This window comes from Colossoma macropomum, unplaced genomic scaffold, assembly GCF_904425465.1.
Source record: "Colossoma macropomum unplaced genomic scaffold, Colossoma_macropomum, whole genome shotgun sequence".
Lineage (NCBI taxonomy): Eukaryota > Metazoa > Chordata > Actinopteri > Characiformes > Serrasalmidae > Colossoma > Colossoma macropomum.
This window is the reverse complement of record NW_023494785.1, coordinates 45452916-45473185: the sequence shown is the minus strand read 5'-3', so window position 1 is coordinate 45473185 and position 20270 is coordinate 45452916. Positions and strand designations below refer to the sequence as shown.

Below are 20270 nucleotides of genomic sequence, written 5' to 3'. Positions count from 1 at the left end.
AGATGTGGTGAGATGTGGTGAGATTGTGAGATGTGAGATGGTGAGATTGTGAGATGTGAGATGGTGAGATGTGGTGAGATGTGGTGAGATGTGGTGAGATGTGGTGAGATGGTGAGATGTGATGAGATGCTGAGATGTGGTGAGATGTGGTGAGATGTGGTGAGATGGTGAGATGGTGAGATGTGGTGAGATGGTGAGATGTGGTGATGTGGTGAGATGTGGTGATGTGGTGAGATGTGATGAGATGGTGAGATGTGGTGAGATGGTGAGATGTGGTGAGATGGTGAGATGTGGTGAGATGGTGAGATGTGAGATGTGGTGAGATGTGGTGAGATGGTGAGATGTGATGAGGTGGTGAGATGTGGTGAGATGGTGAGATGTGGTGAGATGTGGTGAGATGGTGAGATGTGGTGAGATGGTGAGATGTGATGAGATGGTGAGATGTGGTGAGATGGTGAGATAGTAAGATGTGATGAGATGGGGAGATAGTAAGATGTGATGAGATGGTGAGATAGTAAGATGTGGTGAGATGGTGAGATAGTAAGATGTGGTGAGATGGTGAGATAGTAAGATGTGGTGAGATGGTGAGATATGTTGAGATGGTGAGATAGTAAGATGTGTTGAGATGGTGAGATAGTAAAATGTGGTGAGATGGTGAGATAGTAAGATGTGGTGAGATGGTGAGACAGTAAGATGTGGTGAGATGGTGAGATATGTTGAGATGGTGAGATAGTAAGATGTGGTGAGATGGTGAGACAGTAAGATGTGGTGAGATGGTGAGAGATGGTGAGATAGTAAGATGTGGTGAGATGGTGAGATGTGGTGAGATGGTGAGATGTTGAGATGGTGAGATGGTGAGATGATGAGATGGTGAGATGTAGTGAGATGTGGAGATGTGAGATGGTGAGATGGTGAGATGTAGATGTGGTGAGATGGTGAGATGTGATGAGATGGTGAGGTGTTGAGATGGTGAGATGGTGAGATGTTGAGATGGTGAGGTGTTGAGATGGTGAGATGGTGAGATGTTGTGAGATGGTGAGATGGTGAGATAGTGAGATGGTGAGATGTGGTGAGATGGTGAGATGTGGTGAGATAGTGAGATGGTGAGATGTGGTGAGATGGTGAGATGGTGAGATGTGGTGAGATGTGGTGAGATGGTGAGATGTGGTGAGATGTGGTGAGATGGTGAGATGTGGTGAGATGGTGAGATGGTGAGATGTGGTGAGATGGTGAGATGGTGAGATGTGGTGAGATGTTGAGATGGTGAGATAGTAAGATGTGGTGAGATGGTGAGATGTGGTGAGATGGTGAGATGTTAAGATGTGGTGAGATGTTGAGATGGTGAGATGTTGAGATGGTGAGATGATGAGATGGTGAGATAGTGAGATGGTGAGATGTGGTGAGATAGTGAGATGGTGAGGTGTTGAGATGGCCAGATGTGTAATACAGGCTGGGGAAGCTGCTGCAGTCGGGCTGCGTTCCGTTCCGTGTCTAAGGTCTGTTAATATGGGAACAGAGGTGGGAGACGTGTGGAAGGCTGCGGAGAAACGAGCAGCAGATGGAAACTCAGGCTGCAGGTGAAACATGGCTGCAGATTAAAACGTCCGTACGCAGCAGGACAGGCTGTGGAATCGCCGTTAGACACAGCCGCGCTGCTGATAGCGCTGTGGCAGGTGCGGCGAGCGGCCGCTCTGCGTTATTTATGCTAGATCTTATCTAGCGTCTTGTTTTCATCTTATACTTGTAGGTTGACAGCAGGTAATCTAAAGATGGCACTGTGTTTAAACCACTTAAGCCCACTTCACTTCAGCCAGTAGGGCAGAAATATTACTTTATTACGTTTTAAAGAAAACGTAAAACGTCTGGCCTTTTTTACAGGTACAGCTGACGCTAGTGCTAACTGCTTGCTAATGCAATATAAACAAGTAGGAAGACCCAGCAGATTATAAATGTCTTTACAGTGGTGGTGATAGGAACCAGGGGTCGCCATGACTACAACACAGATATGGACATTTTATTTACTATCCAGAACCACCAGTGAACCTACACGAGTCTTCTGAGTTTATATGGAATGTTGATGATGGAAAATAGTGGAAAATCTGAAATAATACGTTTTCTTTGGGGACTATTTTGCCTCACAGCGCCCTGCATGTATCCCTCCACCATGAATGGAGTTTAAGTTCTCTAAACTATCATAAAACAGTGTCTCAGTCATCAGGCAGTGAATTCATAACCATTTCATGTAGGAACTTTCTGTGAGGGAGCTTTTAGAGGTGGACGTCTGGTTCCTATCACCACCACTGTGAACAACAGAGCGTTTCACACCAGACCACTCTAACTATCAATTAAAGAAAAAATGAGGAGAATTCCCTGATATGGGCCTTTTAATGTGTAAACAAGGCTTGTGAAAGCTGATTGGCTGTTGTGTCTGGTTGAAGGTATAAGCAAGTGGAGCGTCTGGCAGCGGAGGAGTACGAGAGGGAGCGCGTGACATCATCACCACGAGGACGGACAGAGATCACACTCAGCCTGAGCTCTCGGACCCCCGTCACCACACGCTGTCACACACACATCTCCACGGAGCCTCAGGAGGACACAAACACTCACACACACTCCGCACAAGGTCAGTTTATCACACACACACACACACACACACACACACACCCACACACACACACACACATATATATACACTATAAACTATATGGCCAAAAACACCTGACCATCACACTTACATGATCTTGTTGAACGTCCCCTTCCAAAACCATGGACATTAATATTGAGTTGCCCCCCGTTGAGTCTATAACAGCTCCCACTCTTCTGGGAAGCTTTCTACAACATGTTGGAGAGTGTCTGTGAGAATTTGTGCGAGAGGGCCTGGCTCACAGTCGGCTCTCCAGTTCATCCCAAAGGTGTTCAATGGGGTTGAGGTTACTAACAGTGTGTTACTTAATCGCCACAGCAGTGAAGCCTGTAAAGCGAAGCAGCGATCAGCTGAAACATTCAGTAAGCAGCTTTAATTGTATTGATATGCCACATCTGTATGATAGATCATCAGTAACAGCTGGAGCCGGAGCCGGAGCCAGAGCTGGCATTGCGTCTCCTCTGGATCCGTGTCCATACGTCAGTCACGCTGTGTGCGCTTGGCTTTAGTTTCACTGTGATAAGGATCAGCTGAAGCTCGGCCTGGCCTGATCCCCTTACCTTTAACCTACATTCACTCAGACCGACGGAGAAAGCAGCCCATAATAAGAGGTGGAGAGAATCTCACACTTAACCAGAGTCTGGCTTCACATGGAAAAACTTCACACAACTACTTACAGGTTGCAAGTTGCATAAACAGTTTATGTACAACTTGACATTTAGATGATTCAGTAACACAGCATACAGTACGGTTGACCCATTTGACTAATTCATAGTAATTCATAAACAGAGTAGATGCTGAATAACTCATAATAGATACAGAATAATTCATAGCAGTTACTGAGTAATTCATAGTAGATTCAGGATAATCCATAGTAGATACTAGTAAGTACTGAATAATTCAGTGAATATTGAATAATTCACACTGATGCTAAACAATTCATAGTAGTTACTGAACAATTATAGCACATACTGAATAATTCATAGTAGATACTGAATAATTCATATTAGTTACTGAGTAATTCAAAGTAGTTACTGAATAATTATAGCAGATACTGAATAATTCATAGTGGATACTGAATAATTTATAGTAGTTACCAAATAATTCATAGTATTTACTGAATAGTTCATAATTGTAACTGAATAATTCATAATAAACAGTGAATGATTCACAGTTTTCACTGAATAATTCATAGTCAACGCTAAATTATTCATAGCAGATAATGAATAATTCATAGTAATAATTCATAGTAGATATTGACCAATAGATACTAAATAATTCATAAAAGTTGCATACCTGTATTACTTATGCATTATATCCTAGTCAGATTGAACAACTCTTTAAAAAAAGCAGCCCAACTGTAAATGTGTCATTTTTCATGTAAGTATGATGGACAGGAGTTTACTTGAGCGGAGAAAAGTGGCCAGAGTTTTTTAGGGAGTCGTCCAGCCTACAGAGGAAATAAATACCCCAAATGTTTGAGATCCATTACAGCTCCCCTCCAAATGACACAAGACACAGATAGAAGGCCAGTTTCCAGTGAACCGGAGGACAGAATCGTTCTGATGTGATATATTTCACTCATCTGGAACCGATGTACACGTGCGAGTGGAGTAAACTCACAGCGCTGCGTTTCAGCCTGAAGAAGCGCCGTGAACCGTCGTGTACCGACGACTCGCGCTGGGTCCTGTTTGTACTTGAGCGTGTGTGCATGTGCCCGGGCAGATATGGCCTGAAGATTTTGAGGCATTCTATCATCTGCTTTGTTTTGTCATCCCCTATGATCCGCCGGGATTGTCTTTCTTTTATTTGTTTGCTTTTTCCAAATATAGAGCAGAAGATGTTGTAATGCTTTACGGTAATAGAGGAATGAGGGGAGTCATGCAGGCATTCACCGCAGAACAGGGCCTAAGAGCTTTGTCCGTGTCGGTACTGTGCACGAGCCTTAGGCACATGAGCGCAATGTTTAAAACCATTTAACTTGGCAACAAGTGCATTTATGAGTGCAAATAAACGTAAATACTGTTAATAGTAACTGGAAAAAGTAGTCTTGGTTCCAAAGTGGTTCCACATTTCTGCTCGGTGCTCCCAGCTATTGTATGCTTTGAATCTGACCACCAGCACAGCTGAATTAATGTAATATTCAGTATTGATTAGTTAAAGCTGGAAATATCGGTTAAATACAAAATAAAACTGAGCTTCTTTGAGGAGAAGTGGTGCAACAATCACACTGACACACATAAAAAGCACTACTTTCTGTATTAACGCCTTTTGTGTTTATTTGAATGTTACTCCCCAAAGAAAACAGCTTTTTAAATCTCTGGTGTCTGATGGACAGGACTGTATATATTTGGTGTAAATGTTTTTGCTTGTATTAAAATAGAGACGCTAACTGTAGCTTATACACCTATTGACTCTACCTGCATCACGATTAAAACAATAAAAGTAAACTTGAAATGCATCAAAATGTAACTTATAAAATCTGATCCACGTTCGAAGCCGTTCGACTTCAGATTTTTTAAAGTTTTTGTGACTCATCACTGTCATGTGAGAAGGGAGTGATTTGCAACAAGAGACTTTTTTAAAAATCCATGACAAAGCCAAACTCCACAGGTCAGTAGAACATGATGTGCCCTTTCCAACGACCCCTGAATCACATTGCTGGCCTTCAGGGAACCAGAGATACGGACCCCCGAGCGACTGCAGTCCGGAGAGCCAGAGAAATTTAGAGTCATAACTCAGTGAAAATCAGACAGTATAAGAGTAACCAGCTTCAAACTGGACAGGATTACAGGGCGTTCCGCTCTCTCTCCAACCACACAGGACTTTTACTGTAGACTTCGGGAAACCAGAGATATCAACGCTCTATATCTGATGTTTGAAGCTCTGTAGATCTGCAGAGAAATGTTGGAACAAATGAGATTAATTGCGAGTAACCACACAATCGAACACAATTAATCACGATTAGCTACACAAGCGGATGTGATTAATCGTGATTATCTACACAATCAAATGTGATTTATGGTAATTAACTGCAAAAGCGAATGCTAATAATCACGATTAACTACACGAGTGAAAGTGATGATCTTGATTAACTACTCAAGCGAATGCGATTAATCGCAGTTAGTTGTTTTATTTGTTTCACAGCTGTACTTTAAATATTAATTATAGTATAACTTACAGACCTACCGACTCCACCTGCATTACAGTGAACACAACAAAAACCAGCTCTGCTGGCCTCTGCTTCTGTGATTGATAGGTTTAATTCTGCGCTGATTTGAATTTAACCAATCAGCAGTCAGGACGCTCTCCATAAGCGGTGCCAGGCCATCATATGATGGTGGGAGTAGATAAGATGCTTTGATGCCAGGGCTCTATCAGAAACGCGTTCTGTGGACCATGCATACATGCAGAATTTGCTGCCATGCCGGGAGCACCATGCAAGATCCGATAATAATAATACTTAGAATAATAACAATCATAATAAGGGCCCATTTGATCATCTTGGCAACCGAAAACAAACTCGGAATGTTCTCCCTGATGTTTTCTCTGCTGATTGTGGTGGACGATCAGGATGTGATTAGTGGAGTTTACAGAGCTTCAAAGTTCTAAATATTTACATATTTATTTTGGATGTCAGTCCGATTATAAATGTACCTTTGTTTGTGAAAAGAGTTCCATGGAACTTGGATGTTATATCAGTAACGGGTTCCTTTTTGTTTTTGTGTGTTTATTTTGGTTTGTTCAGAAGCTGAGCCAGTGCAGACAGCAGCACAGCCTCCCTCCGAGCCAGAGGAAGAACAGAAGCCTGTGGACGAGAAGGACATAACCCTGTCCTTCCTTCAGACGGAGAGCGACACACGGCCGGACGAAACAGAGAAAGAGCAGCTAGCAGGAGATGGAGGGAAACAGGAGGGACAAGAGGAGAGAGGAGAGAAAGACATGACCGGGAAAGAAGAGGAGGAAAGGGAAGAAGGAACGGAGGAACGAACGGAGGCAGAGGAGGAGGAGGAACAAGAGAAAGAACAGATGGTGGAGGAGAGCGCCATCCTCAGTGAGAAAGAGAGGCAGAACGAGGAACTGAATGAGAAAGATAACTGTTCTGCCTCCAGCATCTCCTCAGCCAGCAGCACTCTGGAGCGCGAGGAGAGGGAAGAGAAGCTCATGAGTGACAGTGACTCAGGTAAGAGAAGACTGGCCAGCACCACATGATCTTCTGGCCACAGCATGAACTTTACACATCCGACTGTAGCCCACACAATTCTGTCTGAATCCGACTGTAGCCCACAAAATTCTGTCTAAAACTGACTGTAGCCAACAAAATTCTGTCTGAACCGACTGTAGCCCACAAAATTCTGTCTGAATCCGACTGTAGCCCACAAAATTCTGTCTGAATCCGACTGTAGCCCACAAAATTCTGTCTGAACCGACTGTAGCCCACAAAATTCTGTCTGAACCGACTGTAGCCAACAAAATTCTGTCTGAACCGACTGTAGCCCACAAAATTCTGTCTGAACCGACTGTAGCCCACAAAATTCTGTCTGAACCGACTGTAGCCCACAAAATTCTGTCTGAAATCCGACTGTAGCCCACAAAATTCTGTCTGAACCGACTGTAGCCCACAAAATTCTGTCTGAACCGACTGTAGCCCACAAAATTCTGTCTGAACCGACTGTAGCCCAACAAAATTCTGTCTGAACCGACTGTAGCCCACAAAATTCTGTCTGAATCCGACTGTAGCCCACAAAATTCTGTCTGAATCCGACTGTAGCCCACAAAATTCTGTCTGAACCGACTGTAGCCAACAAAATTCTGTCTGAACCGACTGTAGCCCACAAAATTCTGTCTGAACCGACTGTAGCCCACAAAATTCTGTCTGAACCGACTGTAGCCCACAAAATTCTGTCTGAACCGACTGTAGCCCACAAAATTCTGTCTGAACCGACTGTAGCCCACAAAATTCTGTCTGAACCGACTGTAGCCCACAAAATTCTGTCTGAACCGACTGTAGCCCACAAAATTCTGTCTGAATCCGACTGTAGCCCACAAAATTCTGTCTGAACCGACTGTAGCCCACAAAATTCTGTCTGAACCGACTGTAGCCCACAAAATTCTGTCTGAACCGACTGTAGCCCACAAAATCTGTCTGAACCGACTGTAGCCCACAAAATTCTGTCTGAACCGACTGTAGCCCACAAAATTCTGTCTGAACCGACTGTAGCCCCACAAAATTCTGTCTGAACCGACTGTAGCCCACAAAATTCTGTCTGAATCCGACTGTAGCCCACAAAATTCTGTCTGAATCCGACTGTAGCCCACAAAATTCTGTCTGAATCCGACTGTAGCCCACAAAATTCTGTCTGAACTCGACTGTAGCCCCACAAAATTCTGTCTGAACCGACTGTAGCCAACAAAATTCTGTCTGAATCCGACTGTAGCCCCACAAAATTCTGTCTGAATCTGACTGTAGCCAACAAAATTCTGTCTGAATCTGACTGTAGCCAACAAAATTCTGTCTGAATCTGACTGTAGCCAACAAAATTCTGTCTGAACTCGACTGTAGCCCACAAAATTCTGTCTGAACCGACTGTAGCCCCACAAAATTCTGTCTGAACCGACTGTAGCCAACAAAATTCTGTCTGAATCCGACTGTAGCCCCACAAAATTCTGTCTGAATCTGACTGTAGCCAACAAAATTCTGTCTGAATCTGACTGTAGCCCACAAAATTCTGTCTGAATCCGACTGTAGCCCACAAAATTCTGTCTAAATCCGACTGTAGCCCACAAAATTCTGTCTAAATCCGACTGTAGCCCACAAAATTCTTTCTGAACCGACTGTAGCCAACAAAATTCTGTCTGAACCGACTGTAGCCAACAAAATTCTGTCTGACCCCAGTTATAGCCGACAAATCCATCTGCGGTAGACTTCACCACTGATATGTGCCTCTGCAACGAGGACTTTAATGGTGTCGTCTGCTTTTGAAAGCAAAACTCTGGATAACCTGTATTTTGCTCTCTTATCATCAGGTCAGTGGGCAGATTGCATTAAGACTGCAGAGATCAATGAACAATGTGGCAAAGTCCTCAACAGCAAGCGCTTCATGCTGGACATGCTCTACACCCAGAACAAGAAGCCTGTAGCATCGGAGGAGGAGGAGAAGGATAGTGAGAAAGAGAAGGAGAAGGAGAGGGAGAAGGAGAGAGACTCAAGCCTGGCCTGCCGAATCTCCACACTGGAGGCCCGGCGGCAGGCCTGCGAGGAGAACGTGAAGAAGATGGAAGTGCAGCACCTGGACAACCAGGGCAACGTGCGAGCCGTCGCCGAGAAATTCGGAGACTTGGTGAAGGGACTGTCTTCGTCTCATGAAGCAGAGCATGCCGGGAAGGAAAAACCGCCGCCCCCACCACCATCCCCCACACCTGCACCTGCGCCAGCCAAGAAGGAGTCGGACCACATCTGGGACCAGCTGATGGCCACCCCCGAGAGCTCAGGATAAAAGAGATGGACTTCACGGACCTTGGGGAGGAGGACGACGTGGACATTTTGGATGTTGGGAACATGATGGGGTCAGGTGACCACCTGCCCCCTCCTCCCCCACCTCCTTGTATACCCAACCTTCCGCCCCCTCCACCCTTATTTGGGTGCCCACCTCCTCCTCCTGTTCCAAGCATGATGCCACCCCCTCCCCCACCCTCCATGACCCCAATGTCACCTTCGAATCTCGGATCCCCTCAGCATGGCCGGGGAGAACCCCCGCTCTTCCAGAAGAAGAAAAAGACCATCAGGCTCTTCTGGAACGAGGTTAGACCCACAGACTGGCAGTGCGGCAGCCATAAGCACTGCAAGGAGTCACTGTGGACCAAACTGGACCCGGTCAAACTGGACACGGCCAAGTTGGAGCACCTCTTCGAGACCAAGTCCAAGGAGCTTCCTGTTACAAAGGTAAACAAACTGCAACTGGAGAGCAGTGATGTTGACTTTTATATTGTGGTGGACATCAATATTCAAACAGGCTAATAGACGCTGCACAGCTATTCATTTTTAATAGTCAGCTAGTCATTCAAAAAAGTAGTTGACTGGTCGACGAGTCGTCATTTAAATTGTGAAAAGTATTTCGTAGCTTGCTGATAGGTGCTGGGCAGGTGCAGCGGTTCAGGTGTCAGATGTTCACTGCAGAAGAGTTTTTGTTGTGTTTCAGTGAGTTTCAGTCTCACAGACTCACCAGAACAGCACAGACTGTCTGATGTAATCTACACGCTAAAACCACCACAGCTCTCAGGATCTCACCTCTCACTGAGGATATAAACTGGCTCTGGCTTTCCACGCGGTGGCTTTATCAGTCTGAAACGTTTGTTTATCAAGCTAAACGCCTTTAGAAAGCAGTTGCGTCTCTTTAGATAAGCCTTTCAGAGTGAGATGCAGCCGCTGAACAGAAAACATTCATAAATTCAGCAGGTTCTTCCTACAGAGCCCTCGAAAGGACATGGAGAAAAAAATGACATGGAATTTTCTATAATGGGTAAAAAAACCTCTTGCTTTTGAAATTATCATAGATTTTTTTTTCAAATTACTTACCTCTATATGATTATCTCAGGATAATTATCTCAAGATTATCTCAAGATAATTATCTTGAGGTAGTTATTCAGGAGTTATCCCGAGACAATTATTCTGCAGTAATTATCCTGAGAAAATTATGAGGAATAAATAAGGAAATATATGGGGAAAAACGCAACTCTGCCCTGCAGATGGCACCAATATGCCGGTCAGGCAGCATTTCCTCTCGCTATTATCTGCCCAAGCCCACTGTCCATTTTTGAGAGATATCCAAAGTGGTTGCTAAGGTGTTGTTAAATGGGTGCTGTTGTGTCCCAGGTGGTTGTTAAGGTGTCGCTAGGCAATTGCAATGGTACCCCGGATGGTTGCTTAAGTGTTGCTAGGCAGCTGTTGTGGTATCCCAGGTGATTGCTGTGGTGTCCCAGGTGGTGGCTATGGTGTTGCTAGGCGGTTGCTATGATATAGCAGTTGATTGCTAAGATGTTGCTAGGCAGTTGCTATGGTGTCCCAGGTGGTTGCTAATGTGTTTCTAGGCGGTTGCTATGGTATCCCAGGTGGTGGTTAAGGTGTTGCTAGGCAGTTGCTAAGGTGTTGCAAGATGGTTGCTATGGTATCTGGTATATGGTATGGTAAGATGGTAATTGCCTCACATCACCCTGCATATTATGTATCCCTCCACCATGAATGGAGTTTAAGGCCAAAATCTTCTTAAAACTATCATAAAACAGTGTCTCAGTCATCAGGCAGTGAATTCATAACCATTTCATGTAGGAACTTTCTGTGAGGGAGCTTTTAGAGGTGGACGTCTGGTTCCTATCACCACCACTGTGAACAGTTCTGACTCGGTAAGTTTCTCTAGAAACCAAACCGCTCTGAACGACTCTGAACGACTCTGTTTACGTCTTTAACTGTTTAATTATGGAGGAAATTTGAAATGTCAGTGAATTTCCCCTTGAAGTCCCTCCCCTGCTGTCAGTTTCCTCACTCATTAGACCTGTATGTCAGTGATCTTTTGGCTACTCACTGATCTTTCTTGGTGATTTTGTTTGTTCTAGGTGTTTTTGTCAGAACCGAGCACAGGCAGTGTTTCTTTTCTTTACTGGTGACGTTTTTCAGGCAGTTTTCAGGTGAAACACATGGTGCGCATTATGGCTCAGGATTGTCACCGCAGTCCGTTCCCCGTCACGTGAACATGCGGGATTTGAAGCAGACTCAGGTCAGTGTGGTGGTACAAGGCTGGCTGATTGGCTCTGATGGATCTCCTGTATTATCTTAAAGCTCCATCAGAGAGGCAGTCTGGACTGTATAAAGCCCTCCTGCCACTTTGAACGTGACCGAGCCGTGACTCCAGAAGCGCTGGGCCTTTTACGCTCACGTTTCAACATCACTCAGATCTACGGTCTGTTATGGATGGTGTGTGTTCTTCACTGTGGAACCGTGAACTTCACTGTCTTTCCTGACCTTAATTTTCTATTTATTCAAAAAGCCAACAGACTGTTCTTTGTTATCGTCTTATTTTTGTTATTCTACGCTTTTTATGTGGAGTTTTTGGGCTAGAACCACGTATGTTTGCACAATTGTAGAGACTATACACGAGTAGTGCATATGTGCTTTTGGGACCGATAGCACGAACGGTTTTCATACAGCATTCATTTAAATATGATTTAATTTTCATAGTAAATGAATGGTGGAATATTCAGAAAGTTCAAATCGCCACAAATGGGTCACACTGACCCTCACAGACATTACATACAGATATACACACATACATTAGCAACCACCTGGGATACCATAGCAAGGGCTTAGCAACACCTTAGCAACAACCTTGTTTAATGTAGCAGTGGCCTAGCAACACCTTAACAGGATGCTATAGCAGCAGTCTAGCAACCCCTTAGCAACCACGTAGGGATAACATGGCAGCGGCCTAGCAACATCTTAGCATCTACCTTCAATATCATAGCAACAACCTAGAAACACCTTAGCAACACCTTGGGATCCCATAGCAACAATCTAGCAACACCTTAGCAACCACATGGAATACCATAGCAACAGTCTAGCCACACCTTAGCAACCACTTAGGCTACCATAGCAACAGTCTAGCCACACCTTAGCAACCACGTAGGATACCATAGCAACAGCCACTGAGGATAACATCTTAGCAACCACTTAGTATACCATAGCAACAACCTAGCAACACCTTAGCAACCACTTAGAATACCATAGCAACAATCTAGCAACACTTTAGCAACCACTTAGGATAACACCTGAGCAACCATTTAGTATACCATTGCAACAACCTAGCAACACCTTAGCAACCACTTAGAATACCATAGCAACAACCTAGCAACACCTTAGCAACCACTTAGATACCATAGCAACAATCTAGCAACACTTTAGCAACCACTTAGGATAACACCTGAGCAACCACTTAGGATACCATAGCAACAACCTAGCAACACCTTAGCAACCACTTAGAATACCATAGCAACAATCTAGCAACACTTTAGCAACCACTTAGGATACCATAGCAACAACCTAGCAACACCTTAACTAACCCTAACTAACTAACCGACAGGAGAGCTTGGTTGGTTGTATCTACCTAGATACCACAGAGAGAACAATCCTGATTGGACAGTTTATTGGCTGGGTCAGGTTTTTATTCCCTTTTGTTTCCAACCAAAGCAATTCAAAGAAATAAAAGTATCACCACAGAGTTTAAATAAATCTGTTAAATAAAACAAACTAAATTCATAGACATGTATTTTTTATTTCCCAGAAGTCAGTAGTCCTTCTCTGAAGGCCTTGAAGGCCCTGGAAATTACAATTCTACTAGGAAGAGGACGAAATATAGTCCTCTGGGTTTTTTTTTTAAGGCATCCAGTGCTGATGGCTCCGCTGTGGCCTGGTCAGGGCTTTTCCCTCCGTCTACCCAAAACCAGCCTCGCCAGCTGCTTCTCATTTCGGCCCCATTCCTAACTCCCGCTCTCCTCCCTCTGTTTGGCAACACACAAAAAACCCTGCACCATCTCTGCTCCCCAGCTCCAGAAATACTCCCCATCAAAGTCCCAAAATAGCCCTCAGGTGCTTGCGTGTCTTTTAAGCTAGCTGCGCGTAGCGTAGCTCCCGTTGGTATTCATATCTCAGGAAGCCACGTTTTCACTAATTACCCACATTAAAGAAATTCCGTTCCCATTCATTTCAGGTTAGTCCTCGGGAAGGACTAACTGGAACCTTTTTATAATCTCGGGTGTGGAACGGTAGATGAATATCACAACAGTTAGCCGGCAGTCAGCAAACCTGTTATGGGAAGCGGGTGAGGTATTAGCTTGTGCCCTTACTGTATGTCTCAGATGGTGATAGTGGAGCTCTGTGATGTCAGAAATGGAATAAAAGTTAACATAATGACTCTGAATCAGCTTTAAATCACAGTAACAAAGAACGTGCAGCCAGGTGGCCAACATAGTGAACTCTGCAGTGCTACAGCCGGATAAAATATAGGAAAAATATACTTCTTCCAGGGGGATTTGAGTGAGTAGTAAAATGCTGTCAGTGCTCCCTCAGAATCTTCACAGTTTGGCAAACTAGATGCTCCTAATACTGTTGATTCCAACATTTGGACAGTGATTCCAAACCTTTGAACATTCCAAACGTTTGGACATTGATTCCAAACTTGAGAACATTCCAAATTTTTGGACAGTGATTCCAAACTTTAGAACACTCCAAACTTTTGGACAGTGATTCCAAACTTTAGAACACTCCAAACTTTTGGACAGTGATTCCAAACTTTAGAACACTCCAAACTTTTGGACATTGATTCCAAGCTTTAGAACATTCCACAGTTTAGACAGTGATTCCAAACTTTTGCACAGTGATTCCAAACTTTTGAACATTCCAAATTTTTGGACAGTGATTCCAAACTTGAGAACATTCCAAATTTTTGGACAGTGATTCCAAACTTGAGAACATTCCAAATTTTTGGACAGTGATTCCAAACTTTTGAACACTCCAAACTTTTGGACGTTGATTCCAAACTTTAGAACATTCCAAATTTTGGACAGTGATTCCAAAGTTTAGAACATTCCTGATTTTGGACAGTGATTCCAAACTTGAGAACATTCCAAATTTTTGGACAGTGATTCCAAACTTTTGAACACTCCAAACTTTTGGACACCAGTGCAGCTCAGTGGCCTGTGCTGCTTTTAAGATGCTGACCTGTGTTGTGTTTCTTGCTGCTTTTAGAAAACAGCAGCAGACGGGAAACGGCAGGAGATCATCGTTCTCGACTCCAAAAGGAGCAACGCCATCAACATCGGGCTGACGGTCCTCCCGCCGCCTCGCACCATCAAAACAGCCATCCTGAACTTCGACGAGTACGCGCTAAACAAGGAGGGCATAGAGGTGACCTGGAATTCCTCCGAGTTCACTCTGTTTTATAACCTGAAGGCTCAGCTGTGTTATGGTGATATTTGGGGTCATCAAAGAAACTGACTGACCATCTCAGATTAGATTTGTGCTTTTAGGTAACGATGTCATTGTGACCAATCAGTGAGCCATAACACCACACAAATCTTCTGTTTTGGTAGTTAAACTCATTAAACCACAGAATATTTATTTGTGATATTTAACATCAGTACTTGAAAAGTTATCTGCACCTTTTTCCATGGCTCTCTCGATTTCCTTTACAGGCTCTTAGAATAACATGATCCTCATATGTTTCGTATTAAAATGCTCCGTTATCATCATCACTCTTTCATCACTTCATCGTTTTTTTACTGCAGTGAGTCACTTTGAGGCGAACTGAAGATCCAAAGCACATCAGCGTTCATTTTCAGTTCCATTCACATGAAGTAAATTAATAAAGTAGATTAGTCCTCCTCAGTTCTCTCTCAGGTCTTTTACCAAAACAGCGATAATCACCGTTTATTAATCGCCATCAGGTTCCTTGTTCATCATCGATGATATCCGATCATATGGAGAAGGTTCTCCTGAATTAAAGTTCCATAAACAGAGCTCGGCTAGCGTGTGTAACTGAGCTGTACTCTCAGTTCATGTTTGGTTGTAACTGTGTGATTAATCAATAAAACGATGAACGGTTATAAACACGTGTATAAGATCGTTTGATCACTGTGAGCCTCGTAGCATCATCATGTCTGTGTATCAGTGTTGAAGTTTAGAAAAGTACACAGTGTTTTTAGAATGATATTCTAATGAAGATCAGTATCAGTGCTTCATATCTGTGACCTCCCTCATACAGATCACCCCCGTTACTCACTCAGATCATCCCTTTATTAGTGTGTTGACGGGTTTTAATCTGGGTGGTGTCGTTTTTCAGTCTGTTAGAGATTTAATGGGAAAATCACTGTAAAAAACTCCCCTCAGAGACCCTCGCTGATGATCACGCAGTTATTTATGCTGACGTCTATTTATTTATTTATTTATTTATCTCAAAAAGCTTCTTTTTATTATATTGTTATATTTTTATTTTTATACCTGCTTTGTAAGTCACATCTTTTACTTTCTCTCTCTTTCTCTGCCCTCACTTTCATTCTCTCTCTCCCTCTCTCACTCTCTCTCTGTCTATCTCTCTCACTCTACCTCTCTCTCTCTCCCTCTCTCCCTCTCTCTTTCTCTCCCCTCTCTCTTTCCTCTCCCTCTCTCTCTCTGTCTCTCACTCCGACCCTCCCTCTCTCTCTCTCTCTTATATTTCTCTTTGTATCCTCTCTCTCTCTCTCTCTCCTTCCTTCCTCCCTCTCTCTCTCCTCCCTCCCTCTCTCTTTCTCTCTCCCACTCTCCACTTTATCTCTCTCTCTCTCTCTCTTTCTCTCCTGTAGAAAATCCTGACAATGATTCCTACGGAAGAGGAGAAGCAGAAGATCCAGGAAGCTCAGCTGGTGAACCCGGACACTCCTCTGGGCAGCGCTGAGCAGTTCCTCCTCACGCTCTCCTCCATCAGCGAACTGACCGCACGCTTGCAGCTCTGGGCCTTCAAGATGGACTACGACGTCTTAGAGAAGGTCAGTCGCCACGTCTCGACACCGGCCGTTCTTCAGTGTGATCTATCGGTCAGCTCAGCATCACCAAGCCACAGTGTTTTTCTAAAAAGCCCACTTTACTGCCCTGACTAGCTAATCAATGAGCTCATCCTGACTAGCTAATCAGTGAGCTCACCCTGACTAACTAATCAATGAGCTCATCCTGACTAGCTAATCAATGAGCTCACCCTGACTAGCTAATCAATGAGCTCATCCTGACTAACTAATCAATGAGCTCACCCTGACTATCTAATCAATGAGCTCATCCTGACTAGCTAATCAATGAGCTCATCCTGACTAGCTAATCAATGAGCTCATCCTGACTAACTAATCAATGAGCTCATCTGACTAGCTAATCAATGAGCTCATCCTGAGTAGCTAATCAATGAGCTCATCTGACTAGCTAATCAATGAGCTCATCCTGACTAGCTAATCAATGAGCTTATCCTGACTAGCTAATCAATGAGCTCATCCTGACTAGCTAATCAATGAGCTCATCCTGACTAGCTAATCAATGAGCTCATCCTGACTAGCTAATCAATGAGCTCATCCTGACTAGCTAATCAATGAGCTCATCCTGACTAGCTAATCAATGAGCTCATCTGACTAACTAATCAATGAGCTCATCCTGACTAGCTAATCAATGAGCTCATCCTGACTATCTAATCAATGAGCTCATCCTGACTAGCTAATCAATGAGCTCATCCTGACTATCTAATCAATGAGCTCATCCTGACTAACTAATCAATGAGCTCATCCTGACTATCTAATCAATGAGCTCATCCTGACTAACTAATCAATGAGCTCATCCTGACTATCTAATCAATGAGCTCATCCCGAGCCTTCAAGGCTTTATTGTTCGCAGTGTGGCTGTCCTGGTTGTGATGCTAATCAGTGTCAGTGCGTAACCGTTAGTGCGAGGCTTCCAGGGCTACACATATCAAACACTGGTGAATAAAACAGGAAACATCTCTATGATGGTGCTTATTATAAGCTAGCACCCCTGTGGGATTTCTAATAGTATGTTAGCTAATTAAGGTAACTGCTTTTCCTAGCTAGCTGATTAGCTACTCATCCATATGTGATGTAATTAGATCGTCCTAAACGTTCAAAACAACCCTTAATGTAGCATTGTGGCTACTAGCTAGTGAGCTTTCTTAGTGTCAAACCATAATTATTAGTACAAAAATTGCCCCTCTGATAATGCTAATTTCTGCTAGCACTATTATGGGATGCTTAGCCTTTCTAGATTAAATACAGATATTTGACGCTTGTTATGGTTGTTCCATCTGTTTTATCTGAATCCTGTATCAGACATTATCATATATCTGATCTTGTGTGTATCAGTGTTACAGTGACTCTTTCAGTACAGAGTCCTGCAGAGAGCTGCTGCTGTTTAACATTCCTAACAACTAACCGGAACCTGCTTAGACTGCTTAGAGCACTGCATTCACGTCAGTTATCTAGAACTCTCTAAGGTCTAGAGTGATGTTCTTGGTTGAGTGCGATTGGTTGGTCACAGTCCAGCTCCTGAAGTCCTAACCAATGGGAGAGCAGCTCAGCTGAATCTACCTAGATACCACAGAGAGAAGAATCCTGATTGGACGATTTTCTGCTGGGCTTTAAAGAATTAAATTCTTTTGTTTCCGAGGCTTGTAGTCTGATCGTGTGATTGGACAGGTGAATTGACAACGCATTATCTCTCTCTATCTCTTAGGAAGTGGCCGAGCCCCTACAGGACCTGAAGGAGGGCATGAATCAGCTGGAGAACAATAAGACATTGCGCTTCATTCTGTCGACGCTGCTCGCCATCGGCAACTTCCTGAACGGCTCAAACGTGAGTGGATTTAACAGGATTTAACCCCTTAACGTCCCACACTTAATACATCTTGGATTAAAGGACAATTCTGATCTCTCAGTCATCAGGCAGTGAATTCATAACCATCTCATGTAGGAACTTTCTGTGAGGGAGCTTTTAGAGGTGGACGTCTGGTTCCTATCACCACCACTGTGAACAGTTCTGAGTCGGTAAGTTTCTCTAGAAACCAAACCGCTCTGAACGACTCTGTTCACATCTTAACCACTTAATTATGCAGAAACTGTGAAAAATGGCTTTTAATGCATCTTTTAATGCCTCTAAACTAATCAGAATCAGAATCAACCTTTATTGGCCAGGTTTGCTGACACATACAAGGAATTTGGTTTTGGTTACAGGAGCTCACAGACAAACATCTTACAGTAGTAAAAAAAAATACAAATAAAAATAAGAATAAAATAAAATAAAATGTGCATCCTACCACACACTCGGACCATCACACACACACACACACACACAGTCACACTTTTAAACCTTGCACCGTGTCAAGTATATCACTGTTGTCGGAAAAAAAAACTTGTATCTCCAAACTGGTAACTTTACAGGAGAAGGAAAAAACCTACTTTACTTTTAATGTAAGTCAATGGAACCAGACTTTCTTCCATTTTGGGTCATTTCTTTTAGTCCATTCATCATGAAATTTACATACAATGTAAAAGGTAACAGGTATTTTCAAATTATGACAAAAATGGAAAAACAGACAAAAATGAGAGATATAAGGTTTTCTTCCGACAGCAGCGACATGTGATATATTAAAGTGCAGCAGCAGTTAAAAGATGTATAATGGCAAAAAGGGGTAAGTGAAGGAACAGTCAGATCAGTGGGGTAATAATGCGGGAAAATGAGGTGCTAGAAGGAAAAAAAGCTCCCTCACAGAAAGTTCCTACATGAAATGGTTATGAATTCACTGCCTGATGACTGAGACACTGTTTTATGATAGTTTAGAGAACTTAAACTCCATTCATGGTGGAGGGATACATGCAGGGCGCTGTGAGGCAAAATAGTCCCCAAAGAAAACGTATTATTTCAGATTTTCCACTATTTTCATATTTAAGTCAGTTTAAGTCATTTCAGACATTTAGTGCACGTGTCTAATATTCCAATAGCAGATCATGGTCCTTAGTTTAAGCATCATTTCCTGAACCAAACAAAACTGTCTGCCAGTGGAAAAAGACAACTGCACCAGATAAAATGACTGGAAAAAGTAAAAAATGTCTGAAAGGAGCGTGAATAATCTCAAAACATCCTGTTAGACATTTTGTGTAGATTTAAGATGTTTTCACTTGTTAAAATATACATTTTTGCACATATAAACTCAGAAGACTCGTGTAGGTTCACTGGTGGTTCTGGATAGTAAATAAAATGTCTATATCTGTGTTGTAGTCATGGCGACCCCTGGTTCCTATCACCACCACTGTAAAGACATCTGAACCATTTCACACCAAACCTCTCTGAATCTCTCTGATTACATCTCACACACTGAATTATGGGGGGATTTTAAGATCAGAAAGTTTAAAGGGTTAATTTACCATCTAGCTCTGTTTGAGATCATTATAAAGTCAGGCTGAGGAAGCGATAAAAGCATGAAATCACGTTTGTTACAGTAAACGTCGAGCTTGGGCGCGAGATCAAAGCAAGTGAAAATGGTGACGTGTCATTTTGGGGGGTTTCCCAGAATTCCCAGCTGCGCTGTATGCCGAAATACAGCCTGCGAGTTACGGAACTCCACCACAGTTGATGAGATTCAGCTAATTACGAGCTAATGAAGCGTTCGTCTGGAGCGGCCAGGCCGCGCTGTACTGACCCGCTAACGTTTCAAAGCTTTCTGTATTATAGTTTAATGGAACTGATGCTAATCTGCTGAATGCCGTCTGTAAATCGTGGAAATGGTCTGTGATCAGGAGCCCTTTTTAGAACTGGTCTGAGCTCCGGAGCGATTCGTTGACGGTGGACGTATTTTCGGTGTTGCTTTTTACAGAAAAGATCCACTGATACTGAACATCTGGTCTGATTTAAAGAGCCCACATCATGAAAAACTGAACGCTCCTCACTTTTCAGCTATAAGATTTAATATACATCTCTAAAAAGATGGTTCTTCGAGGGTTCTTTAGTAAAGAAAATGGTCCTGTATAGAGCCGTGAGCACTCAAAGAACCCTTTGCAT

At 43.2% G+C, this 20270-nt stretch overlaps 1 protein-coding gene across 1 annotated transcript in view; it reads left to right on the top strand.

Annotated features, from left to right (window-relative positions):
• Positions 1-20270, top strand: part of fhod3b (formin homology 2 domain containing 3b) — a 213362-nt gene that overhangs the window by 178359 nt on the left and 14733 nt on the right. The window contains 7 exon segments of the mRNA XM_036596455.1: positions 2439-2623; positions 6393-6827; positions 8672-9118; positions 9121-9587; positions 14439-14597; positions 16031-16213; positions 17949-18068. Of these exon segments, the coding sequence (XP_036452348.1) occupies positions 2439-2623; positions 6393-6827; positions 8672-9118; positions 9121-9587; positions 14439-14597; positions 16031-16213; positions 17949-18068 (1996 nt within the window).